We start from the raw sequence: 12,695 nt of genomic DNA on the forward strand, positions 1-12,695 counted from the left end.
CTTAGTATTTGAGTCAGAGATGGGACTCCGGGGATGGGGGATGGGGGCGAGTGGGAGGTTAGTGACGAGCAGTGCACGAGTCTGTCCTGACCCTGGACGTTTTAAAGATCAGATTGTGGTTCTATCTGGATCCTGGCAGAGCAGAGGCCCCAGAGACCTGGTCCCTTTGCAGCCAAACGGACTGCCCAAGAACGGGCAAGGAGTTGGCGTGGAGAGGAAAGAACAGAGCTAGGGGCAAGTTGCTGAGAGGCGAGGGAGAAAGGGGTCTATGATCGGAGAAAACAGAGAGCCGAGAGCTGAATTTCCAATCTGGGACGCGGTACTTGGGCTGGTCCCGGACCCCAAGGACGACGGACGCAGGAAAATGGGCGCCCGGGCGCACACTCTCCCGTGGCTGGGACCGGGAGGGCTAGAGGGGAGGCGGGAGGCCGGGCCGCGGGCCGCGCTGGCTCCGCACCGGCCTGGAGGACAGGTGGGTTTTGTTTGTCTTCCAGGAGCGGATCTCCAAGGCCCGCCACGAGACTGGAGTCTGAGTCTTCCGGTCCGGGAGGGAACCGCGCTCTGCCCCGCAGTCTCCTCCTCTGCCTACTACCCTCCCCAGCCTGGCGACTCAGAGCACGTGCGGCCCTGAGCCCAGCTCCCCCTCGTCTCCAATGTCCACCTCGTCCTCTGGCTCGGTCAGCACGAAGGGACCGGCGGGCAGGCTCAGCCGAGCCTCGGCGGCGGCGGCCTCTGAACCGCGGGGGCTGCCCTCGGGGCTTTCTGGCCCGTCTGGTGCTTTGGGTTCGTCTTGGCTTTTCCGCAGTTGCTTTTTATGCTTCATCCGCCGGTTCTGGAACCACGTTTTCACCTGATTTCGGGGAGATAAAAATAAAATCATGTCATTCCTCCAGATCTGAGCCATCGTTGGGGTTTAGGAAAATGGGCTGCAGTCCGTTGATGAAGTATCCAAGAGCGGTGATAGCCTCAACTGCTCATAAGTTATCGCCTTAAGCCGAATGAGAATCGAACAGTCTGAGGCTTTCAGGGGTAACTGTCCCAAAATAATGATGAGGATTAACATGGGTGGTTAGCAGTTATGCATATTGTTATGAATTAGAACTACTAATAGTAGGTGCTGCGTGGGCAAGTCTCTTTTACGCTCAGCTGATGTTCCTCTGATTGAGACATCTAACCACCTGGTCCGCAAGACTCCTGGACAGGAAGATGAGAATTGAACCTCCTGGTTCTCATCGGAGAGAAAATCAGACCCGGGCCTGGCAGAGCTAATGATTTCATAGCAAGAGGCATTCCGGGTAGAGACTATGAAAGATGGGGAAGAGAGGATGGGGTTTTGAGGTTGCAGGTGAATAGCTCCTAGAGGAAGATAAAAACCGTTCTTCCACTCAAGACAGGGGAACAGGGAGAGGACTTAAACCATAGTGTGTGTGTTGGGGTTGGAGCGGAGGTGCATGTGAACATTGGCCGCTGTGAGAGAGATTGAAGTGAGAAAGGGGAAAAAAATCTCCTTGTGTGGGCTTCTCTCAGGACAAGAACTCACCTAAACTCTTACCATTTACCTCTGACCCGGGTTCCTAGCCTGGTGGGAGAGGAGTGAGGAAGGCATACGAATAAGAGTTCTTAACCCGGAGGTGGTCGTCAGAATTATCTGAGGAGTGTTTCCTTCCTGTCCAGAGCCCCTCTCGAGAAATTTTGCTTAGGTAAGTATGACGTGAGGTTGGGGTATCGGTACTTTTTCTTTTCTTTTCTTTTCTTTTTTTTTTTTTGAGACGGAGTCTCGCTCTGTCGCCCACGCTGGAGTGCAGCGGCGCGATCTCGGCTCACTGCAACCTCCGCCTCCCGGGTTCAAGCGATTCTTCTGCCTCAGCCTCCCCAGTAGCTGGGATTACAGGCGCGCGCCACCACGCCTGACTACTTTTTGTGTATTTAGCAGAGACGGGGTTTCACCATATTGGCCAGGCTGGTCTGGAACTCCTGACCTCGTGATTCGCCCACCTCGGCCTTCCAAAGTGCTGGGATTACAGGCGTGAGCCACCGCGCCCGGCCAGGTATAGGTAATTTTACGAAAGCTCTTGGGAAAGGCCTAGAATAAGCGTCAGCGGGGTCTATTTCTACTCGAACTCCACAAGGTCCCGAAGGTATTAAGACTTGAAGGGAGAGAGGAACGAAGCAGAGATCAGGGCCTCCCTCTCCTCCCGCCCACCTGCGTCTCGGACAGGCTGAGGGCCGTGGCCAGCTCCACTCGCTCTGGCGTGGACAGGTAGCGCTGGATCTCGAACCTCTTCTCCAAGCCCGAGAGCTGCGAGTCAGAGAAAACCGTGCGGGCTTTGCGGCGGCGGCAGTGCTTCCCCGGCAGCTCCGCGTGCTGCGGGTGCGGGAACAGCGCTGGGACGGGCATCCCTGCAGAGAGAAGAGCAACCAAGTGGGCAGAGCCTGGGTCGCCGGAAAGCAATTTCCGTTCCGCTCCGCTCCGCTCCCCTCCCCTCCCCTAGCCCCCAGTGCCTTCCTCTGCCCCTCGCCTCCGTCAGTCTGCTCGCCCCAAAGCCCCTCAAGCCTTTCTCTCAGGAATCCAGGGCAGAGGAAGGAAAAAAAAAAAAAAAAAAAAGCCGCAAGAATAGTGCTTGGAGATCTTTATCTGGAAAGTCATCTAGAAATACAAACAACAAACAGTAAATAAAACAGAAAAGAAAATCGGAATATAGATCCGGAGGCTGTTTAAAAACGTCTTCTTGGAGAGACTTCCGTAGGGCCGGCCAGCGCGGAGTCTTCAGTTGCTCCTGGCCAAGTTTTTTGCAAATGTCAAATGGCCCAGGAGCAGTCCTGTCCCCAGGCCCCAACGTATCCTCCTAGACCCCTGATGACACTCAGTGCTGTTCTGGGGCTAGTAGATGCATGGATATAATCTTGCCTCCAAACCTTACTGAAAAATACCTTTCTGTTTCCCAAGCCACCCCTATCCCGCTGCAGCCAAAGGGAGAGCAAAACTGCCTTATCCAGAGAAGCCCCGGAGCCGGAACAGAGGAGCATTTCTCGCCTCTCACGTCTCCTCGTCTGTTTCGGGGTCGCGCTAGGGACCCAGCTATCTAATATAGTCCTCATTCTTTTTCTCATTCTTTCCCTCTCACTCCAAGTCCAGCGAAGCAGAAGGGTTTGAGCGGCTTTTCCATGGCCGGGTCCGGGGAAACTTGTCTTTCCTGACCCTCGCAGGCTTGACTCTGTCCGAGACGCACCAAGCAGACAGAAGCTGCCACAAGCAACGTCGGCCAATCCCAGGGAAAATAAACAAACATAACAACAACCAGTGCGGGTACTTCGGGTTTCGGCCACTGCTGTATGGGTGGACCACCGGCGCAGCTGAGAATAGATTGTCACTGGCGGGTGGTGAAGCCAGTGCAGAGATGCAGACCTGGATTTACAAACACTTTTAGCTTTGTTCTGGATTCCAGCGCGCACAAACTGCCTCCTGTCTTGCCCCCAGCCCCTCCACCGACCATGGTTGTTGCCACCTCTGAGCTATGAGTCTGGACTCAACGAATTATTCTATTCTGTCTGGATTGAAAACGCCAGAGAAAAAACCATGGATGTGACCTTTCAGAGGGAGACAGAAAAAAATCTGGGTATTTCCCCACATCCTCCTGTCCCAAACAGACTTTGCTAGCCCTTGCTTTTTGTCAGACCAGAGAAATCAAAATACTTTAGCACCCGGCTCCAGCAATGCTGGCAGCTGGGGCAGAGGAGGGTAGCCGAGACTAAGATTGTGAGTTAAATGTTAGATGTTGAGGGTGAGGAGGGTTAAAGAGCTGCATCTCCCCCTACCCCCCTTTTTTCTCACCCTTTCTCTCTTATTCAGGCTAGCCCAAACCTTTCGTTCTCAGAGAAGCCCAAACCTTCATTCACTTCTATGCCCCCAGCGGTATCTGCAAATGCTCAGTGCCTGGAAAAAAGAGAGCTGGCCTGGACAGAGTGTTTTGAGTTTCTGTGCAGGAAAAGTTGTGTCCATGGGGTGAGATGGTCAAGGGTCTCCTTCTGAGTGGGCAGAGGCAGAGAATCAGGATTGAGAGATGGACCAAAGTGGCCAGGAAGATCACGAGCAGGGAGACTGAGCACTGCCTACCAAGAGTATTGTCAAACCCTATACGCTGCCTCTTGACCAGGCACCTATCCTTCGCTATAAAGAGTGCGGAGGGATCACGAATTATCCCCGTGGGTTGGCATGCCTCTAGGGAGCTCCGCATGGCCTCAGCAGTATCCCCAGCCTTCCACTGTCACTCAGGGAAAGAGGCCACCAAGCCAGGCCGAGCCAGTCTGGCCTTTCCTTGGCTCCATCACAGGCTTAGGGTCTCTGCTAGAAGCCCTGCTCTCTCACTGCCCATACCTTGAGGTTCCTGTTACTTACCCGAGGTGGTGAGGAAATAAGGATGGTGGTGGTCTCCCTTATGCAGAGGGTGATGGGCGTGAGGAGCCAAGAGGGTGGGTGTGGGCATGAGGGGATAGCCATAGTCTAGCAGAGGCACCCGAGAGGCCAGAGAGCTGGCGAAATGGTCTGGGGCCACCTCTCTCAGCGGCTTGGGCTTGTGCAGCAGGATGTCCTCGATGAAGAAGGATGTGGGCCTCTGAGAAGACGCCGGGTGTAGAGGAGAGGTGAAGTTGAGATTCATCTTGAGCGGAGCACCTGCCACAGGACAAGGGCCGGGACGAAGTGGAGGACGCAGGCAGAGTCTCCAAGCCTGCTCGAAAGCCGGCAACCACCCTCCGAGGCTCGAATCTCCGCTGCTCTCTCCCGGGCCTGGGCTACCCCGGGCGCTGGAGAGGCAAGAAGACAAGCTCCTGGGTAGGTTGGGTCTCTGTGTTGGAGAATTGGCAGCTTGGAGAGGGGGGCCGGGAGAGCCAATGACGAGGCTGCCAGAGGCAGAGGGGAGGGTGCGGGAGGCTCGGGGCGGGGCGGGGAGCTGTCCGCGGTGCTGAACACCACCGGCCAAGCCTGGGAACAACAGAGCCCGCAGGGTTCTTGTTCCTACCAGGTTTCTCGACTTCAATTTCTGCCCCGTCACTGCAGGGGCTGCTTTGTTGCCAGTCGTTTTTAAAAGAAAGCTAAAAGGAAAAAGTCTCTGTTGTCCGGCAAACTCCTGTTTACAGAGGAGAAAGCAGTAAAAGGGCCCCAAAGCAATATGGATAAAGCACTTATTCAGGCATTTAGGCCTGGGTTTTAAGAGTTTCCATAATTTTGGTGGCAAAAAAAGAAGGGAGGAAGTGAGGAGAAAGGGCATCTGATACTTCAAATTGTTAGATTCTACCTAAGTTTATGGCTGAGGGAAGACTGGATTATTAAGGTAAAGAAAGAAAATGATGACGGTAATCACAACAGTCTTTACCTCAGTTATAGGCAGTAGGCAGGAGGAAGGTTATGTCTACATTAGTCAAGTTATTTGATCTGTGTAAATGTGTCCAGAGTCACCTCTTAGTGCCATCCTCCATGTCCCCTCAAATCTTTACTTTCTCTTCATTTCATTCACACGGTTTGCTATTTCTGCTGTTACTTTTTCAACCCTAGTCCCCCGAAATAATTGTACTAGGTTTTTGTTTCCCACTCCTTTTCCCAGCCTCTTTCCTTTCATTTCTGTCCCTCCCAATCTTTTGTTTTTTCTGTTTGTCTTTTTCTAATCTGTCACATTTATTTCCCTGGAGTCAATTTGCTAAAATTAGGGTGATCATCTACAACACAGCAGGGGTAATTTCAGCTCACATCTCTGAAAATTGCTCTAATTATTGATGTTAAACTCAGGGAAATTAAAAGAAGCCACTTCTCTCCCATCTCCCCATTTTTAAGCTCTAATTTGTTGAAATCTAGTCGTCATCACAATTCCAATCACTACTGCTAATAGTAAAAGTGTTTTAATAGAGACTGAGTCCTCACAACCCATGCTATTAGATAATTAGAGGAGGTGTTAGAAAGCCAAGTGCTAATCCTGGGGCGCATGGGTAGGATTTCCATCTGATCTAGCAGGTAGAACAAATTAATTCCCAGAATCAATTAGGCCCCAAACTACAGTGCACCAGGAAGTGGGAGCACTCTATTCCATAAGGATGAACTGGTAAATGGTAAGTAGATGAAGAACTTGAGAGGAAGGAGGAAGGGATGTGGGGGAGACTTTAAAATAAGATCTTGGCAAGTAGGCATCTAAATGAAATCAGAATGCTTTGATCTGAAGTCCAAAACGTGATTTTTAAAAAATTCTAATAGTAGTAAGAACTGAAGAAGCCCAGCGTGGTGGTTCACGTCTGTAATCCTAGCACTTTGGGATGCCGAGGCGGGAGGATTGCTTGAGCCCAGAAGTTCAAAACCACCCTGGGCAATATAGTGAGGCCCCATCTCAGAAAGAAAGAAAGAAAGAAGAAGGGAAGGGAAGGGAAGAAGGAAGGAAGGGAGAGAGAGAGGAAGGAAGGAAGGAAGGAAATAAAATATGTGTATAAAATAAAAAGAAAGAAAGAAAAGGAAAGAACTGAAGACCTGAAGGCAGGCGGCCGTGGAGAGCAAGACAATAGACTTTCCAGAAGTCCTTTCCTAGCGCTAAGCACTGGCCCATCGTCTCCGCGGAGCTGGAGGGAGACGGAGGAGACTAGTGAGGAGGGGCCGGGGGTGACGGTCCACACTTTACAGACGTCCACGTCCACCCCCGCTTCCATTGTGAGCTTACAGCATCAGCAGAGTAGAAATCAAGCCGTTCTGTCTCTCCACCCTACAGGCCGAGTGGCTATCGAGGGCTGGACGGGTGTACAACCAGAGTGTGGCCTGTGCCTGAGGGCACCCTACACTCCAGCCCCACACAGAGCGCAGATTTGCACCCAGCCTTGGGGGCGGGATTTCGGCTTCATTCTGGGGAGGGGACCAACTTCTGTCGCAGAAGCAGAAGTGATTATTGAATGTCCCAGCAGAAGAGATTATTGAATGTCCCTTTGAGAGCAGGGGCAGGAAAAACGTCTTCGAGTGATCGTTACCTTTGAGCCAAGGCACTGCAACCCCCCCGTCAGAACTTACACACCTCTCAGAGTGTTTGCGGGATCGGGAAGGGAGTGGGGGGCAATGTAGACCGCCTCCTCCGTCCTTATTTGTCCCTTGTTTCGCAAGCCCTGGACTCAGCCTCCTGCTTTCCCCCAAAGCTAAGGCAATCTCCCCAGGCCCTGCTCTCAGGCGGAGAAGCCAGGAGCGATGAGGGGCGGGGCGGCTCCTGGCGCCCTCTTTTCCAGCCCCGCTCCCGCGCTGCCTGCCCGAAGCCCGCGCTGCCGCCGGAGAGGGACTCGGGGCCCAGCCGCCCGGCCTCTGCCGGGGCCCCAGGAGGAATCTAAGAAAGGAGAGATGGAGGGAGGAAATGGCATCGCTTCAGGAAGGGGCAGGACCTCCAGGACCGAAGGCGTTTTCTTTCTCTTTCCTTTCAGCGACACTGGGAAACAAAGCTCCGCGGCTGAAAGAACACCACGGGCGACCAGGACCCGAGGAGGGCCCCGGGGCGCTAAGGGCGGGGAAAATAGGGCATCCGGAGTGCAGGAGATTCCTCAGGGCCGCCCCCTTCTCCGGGGGTGCCCAGAGGAACCGCGGCGGGGACTTGCCGCTGGCAGGCTGCGGGTCCTGGTGCCAGCGCGCATGGGCGGGCTGTGCGGACGTGGCTGGTCCTCCAAAGGTTTCAGATCCCGTCCGGGCCCCGCAGTCCCTTAAAGCTGTGTCCCAAAGCCTAGGGGAGATAGCGAGGCTGGGGAAGCCGGGAAGTTTCTCTGCGGTGTGGAGCTCCTGAGCAGAAACGCGCGCGGGATTGCCAGGGCTGCAGAAACTTTGGCTCGAGGCGGTGGCTGGCCCGCCTTACTTCCGTGGTGGGGTTAGGGAGGCCCCTCTGAAATTCAATCTTGGTATTGAATCTGGTATCTTCCTGTGGAAGGCAACGCATACCAAAGGCAGCGGCATCACCTTCCTGCCTGCTCAAGCCCTAACCCCCACCCCACCCACCAGCCGCGGGCCCCAGGGCTGCCCAGGGAAAGAGTACATTTTTAGACATTTTTAGATAGCTTGTCAAGGTTGTCTGTGCCAGGGAACGGGGACAGGGAAACTATTTTCTCTTTAAAAGCAGAGATGTTACAACGCCGGATTTATCTCTAAAGTCTATACCGGTGCTTCCAATAAAAATATAATGCAAGCCACACAGGTAATCTTAAATTTTCTATTAGTTACATTTTTTAAAAAGCAGAAAGTCACATTTAAAAAGTAGGAGAAAACAGGTGAAATATTAATGTATTTCACTGAACTCCAACATATCAAAAATATTATTTAACATGTAATCAATATAAATATTATTAATGAGATTTTTGCATTCCTTTTTCATACTAAATCTTCTAAATCTAGTGTGCATTTTACACTTTCCACAAATCTCAGATTAGTCATATTTCAGGTGCTCAGTAGCCACATAGGGCTAGTGGCTACTGTGTTGCACAGCACTTTTTGTCAATTGCCATAGACCCTATTACCCTCTCAAATATCCATAGATACACACAGAAAATGGAAATCAGTTGCAGAAACCAGCCTAGCACATTCTCTAGACTTGCCCTTCATCTATTCACTATATTCGATTATTCTAAGTATTCATTGAGCACCTACTATATGCCAGGCTCCTTGCCACACACCTTCCCAAGTCTTAGGAGATTAAGTAAATGTACCTAAATTATACTTACTTTTGATTCTTACTTGACTAGAATCTGTCACCCAGGGCCAGCAGGCTGTATCTCTCTGCAAAGCTGACAGATAAAGCCCAGATCCTACACAGGGCCCAGAGTAAAGAAATAAAGATCAAATGAAGCCACCTCCCCAAAAGTACTCTGTTTGTGGTTTCAGCTGAAGAATTATTAAAGAAAGGAAAAAACATGCCTTTCAGAGAGCTAATAATTAAACAGTCCCTCTCCCTTTCATGTCAGCCTCAGCTAAAATGGTCATCTGAGCTGGGACTTAGTTTCCCGAAAAGATAACTCTATTGATGATCAAAGGAAGAGACTGGTTCCATTAGCCAAGTTGCCTATACCGTGGCCTTCAAAATAAAGGAAGAAATGTATTTTAGAAGTATCTGAGTAACACACTTTACTCATAACATTTTGTATTATATTGCTTGTTGTCTGTTGCAACTTACCTTCTATCTGAGTACTTTATTTTAAGCACTACCAAAGTGGATGACATGTATACAAAAAGAAAGGGAGTTACTGGCTGCTTCTGACAAATACATCTTCAGAAATAATGTGTTTGCAGTGAAAATTAGGGTGTGAACCCACATGAGAACAACATGCTTAAGGATGTGGTATTCAGATCACAGTGTTCCTAATATAAGGAGGACTAAATCCATCCAATTTGCTCCTTCAGGTTGGGTCAGTCTATAGGGTCAAAAACTCATTTCATTTCTCTTGAAGTTCTCTATTCTGCCTTTGATATCTCAATTCAAAGCATATTTCATGAAGTGATAAGGAGAAAAGAAGACCTTTGAAGCATGAGAAAATGTATGCACTTTTTTAACCCTCCAAAAGATATATGGTGAAATAAGAATGCTCTTTCATCAGTCTTTTGTTAGTATCCTACCAGTTTCTCCATTGTAGCCCAAAAGAGTAGCCAAATATATTACTAGGGAAAAAAACCCAATAAGCTAACAAACATGCCTTCTGAATATTCTTTTCTTCCATTCTAAACCATTCAAATCCTATGATCAGATTTAAAATAAAGTTTGACACAAAAAAACTTCAGTTATACCAAATTAATATGCATACTTTTGAAAATAAAAGGACATGAGAGTTACTACCATTGTATGCTGAGAGTATCCAGTGTTAGAGATTATAAGACCCTATCACATTGTATCATGTGGTATGGAGATGAGCCTGTAAACGTTTCTCAAAAGGACTTTGTATGTACAGCTAAATATTAGGTATATGTTTGTTAAAGTGCTGTTTTGTTTGAAGATACTTTTCATGAAGCCAATTGATTTTTATCTTCTAACTCCTGTTGATCATGCAATCAAGTTATGAACAAAAAAATGGAAGGTACAAATGTTGTCACTCTAAAGGGATTTGTCTTACAATGATAAGTAATCTTAAAAGGAAACAGAAGGAAAAAATATTGAAAAAATACTTTTAAACAAATTAAAATAGGAAAGACAATTCTGTGTATAAAATAAAAGTTTAGAAGTCATAAGAGAAAACATAGATAAAATTAACTATGTTAATTTTTTAAATTCTGAATGGCAAAAATTATCTTATGCAAAATAAATAAGAGAAACAACAAACTGGGAGAAAATATTTGCAGTTCATCACAAACACAGGGATAATTTGTTATATATAAAAAGTTTCTACAAATCAACAAGATAAAAAATGAAGAGCATGATTTTAAAATGGGCAAAAGATAAAAAGAAACAGTTCACAAAAAAGAAACTATAAGGGACTCAAAAATTTGAAAAGGTGCAAATATAAGGCTAACACAAATTTAACTTCACTGAGACAACATCTTTCATTTATAGAATTAAAAGACTGAAAAATCTAATTACCCACTCTGTTGGTAAATCTGTGGGGGAAGAATAACTCTCATCTACCGATGCAAAGAATATAAATTTATACAACCTCTATGGAGAACAATTTGATAATGTCTATCAAAATTACAAATGTACATTGAAATTTATGCAACATATATACTTTGCACATCACAGCTAAATTATATACACACTCAAAAAAGGAGCTTTAAAATATATTGTTAAGCAAAAAAAGCAAAGTACAGAAAGGTAGTATTTCTGATGAGGGAGAAAATGATACACATTTGATTGTCTATACATACCTCTGGAAAGATACATAAGAAACTCACAACATTAGTTGCCTTTAGAGACTGAAGTGCTGGGCACTTGATGAGAAGGAGATTTTTTTTTTTCCGTTTACCCTTTTGTACCTTTTGAGTACAAATCATGTAAATGTAATATTTATTTGTAAATAAATAAAATTAAATTTTCAAACATTGAAACACAAAGGGAAAAAGAATGATTTTGCTTCAACACAAAAAATGTCCAAATCAAATTCACTAAATTTTAAAATTATAACTTTAGCTTTTCTCCATAAGTTACTGAGCCCAAATTGCACATAGTTCTGTTTGACATTTGCCTATAAGGAACATCAAACTTTTATTTCTCAGTAAAGATTATGCAACTGTTTCTTTCTTTTTTTTTTTTTTTTTTTTTTTTTTTTTTTTTTTTGAGACCGAGTCTTTCTCTCTGTCGCCCGGGCTGGAATGTAGTGGCTCGATGTCAGCTCACTGCAACCTCCGCCTCCCAGGTTCAAACGATTCTTGTGTCTCAGCCTCCTGAGTAGCTGGGACTACAGGCATGTGCCATCACACCCGACTAATTTTTATATTTTTAGTAGAGATGGGGTTTCTCCATGTTGGCCAGGCTGGTCTTGAACTCCTGACCTCAGGTGATCCTCCCAAGTCAGCCTCCCAAAGTGCTGGGATTACAGGAGTAAGCCACCACACCCAGCCTCGCAAACTGTTTACTTTCATACAAATTATATGTGGTTTCAAAAAGTTAACACCTAACCCTCATCTAGAAATTATGGATAATATCTATTAATTACCTAAAGAAAAGTCTTTAAAGAATGTTTTTCACTATTATGATGAGGCTTTTTAAACGAGGTGGATTTCTTGCATTTATATTATATATCAAATATTTTGCTTTGCCTTTTTATTTGAGTATCATCACTTTTCTATTTTTACAGATAAAGGAAGCAGGGGTGTCACTTGGGTAGAGTCATAAGCTTCAGATTACACAGTTTCTATGCCAGGATTTGAACTCAGGTTCATCTGACCTCAGAGTTCATACTTTGTTCACTCCACCACATCATCTTTAAAAAATAAACAAATAAAGCAAGAATAGAGTTTGCTTATTTCTCACCTTGAATGCAACTTGAAACTATAGCCTTAGGTTTAAGAGGCCAGTCTCTCCAATTCTTCTTCTCACTGGATGGTTTTATAAATTCATATCATGACTTGCACTAACTAGAACCTAAATGGTAGAAAAGTTGTTTTGAGGTTTTCACTTTGGAATGTGTTTCTGTGTGCACATATTTGGAATAGATATGTGTGTGTATATATGTGTGTGTGTGTGTATGTCTGTACATACACATACATTCCAAAGTCAAAACCTCAAGAAATCCTTTCTACTCACACAGGTGCACACACATGTCTATCTATCTATCTATCTATCTATCCATCCTTACCATCTTTACATCAATGCGATGAAGGCAGTATATATTACCAGTGGTGAATAGAACAAATAGAACAAAGTCTGGAGTCAGACCTAAGTTAGAGATCTGGCTCCATCACCATTATATACTAGCTATATGACCTTGAAAATTTTAACCTTTCTAAGCCCTGTTGTCCTCATTTGTAAAATGAATATAATAACAGTTCTTATCTCACAGGATAGTTTTGAGGAGTAATTAAGGTAAAGTATGTAAAGCATTTTGCTCAGCACCTGGCACACAACCAATGCTCAATAAGTAACACCACTGCTGTTGTTGCTGCTGCTACTGCTGCTGGTGATGATAGTGGTGGTGATGATGGTAGTGGTGGTGGTGGTGGTGGTGGTGATGGTGATGATGGTGTTGATGCTGGTGGTGATGGTGGTGGTGGTGATGGT

General features: G+C 46.7%; 1 protein-coding gene across 1 annotated transcript; it reads right to left on the minus strand.

The window, feature by feature from the left end:
• Positions 1-531: 531 nt before the first annotated feature.
• On the minus strand, positions 532-4,821 carry BSX (brain specific homeobox). Its single transcript, XM_054439912.1, has 3 exons — positions 4,397-4,821; positions 2,204-2,400; positions 532-850 (listed from the first exon to the last, which is right to left on the minus strand). Exons 1-3 carry the CDS (start codon positions 4,656-4,658, stop codon positions 611-613), a joined length of 699 nt encoding a protein of 232 aa, XP_054295887.1. The 5' UTR covers positions 4,659-4,821; the 3' UTR covers positions 532-610.
• Positions 4,822-12,695: the final 7,874 nt, after the last annotated feature.

Source organism: Pongo pygmaeus, chromosome 9, assembly GCF_028885625.2.
Source record: "Pongo pygmaeus isolate AG05252 chromosome 9, NHGRI_mPonPyg2-v2.0_pri, whole genome shotgun sequence".
NCBI classification, from domain to species: domain Eukaryota; kingdom Metazoa; phylum Chordata; class Mammalia; order Primates; family Hominidae; genus Pongo; species Pongo pygmaeus.

What these genes read in the sequence shown, in the direction of transcription:
- BSX (XM_054439912.1), bottom strand. Translation starts at nt 4,658, where the DNA reads ATGAATCTCAACTTCACCTCTCCTCTACACCCGGCGTCTTCTCAGAGG. An exon ending in TTATTTCCTCACCACCTCGG is followed by an intron (nt 2,401 to 4,396) that starts GTAAGTAACAGG and finishes TTCTCTCTGCAG; the next exon opens with GGATGCCCGTCCCAGCGCTG. An exon ending in TCAGCCTGTCCGAGACGCAG is followed by an intron (nt 851 to 2,203) that starts GTGGGCGGGAGG and finishes CCCCGAAATCAG; the next exon opens with GTGAAAACGTGGTTCCAGAA.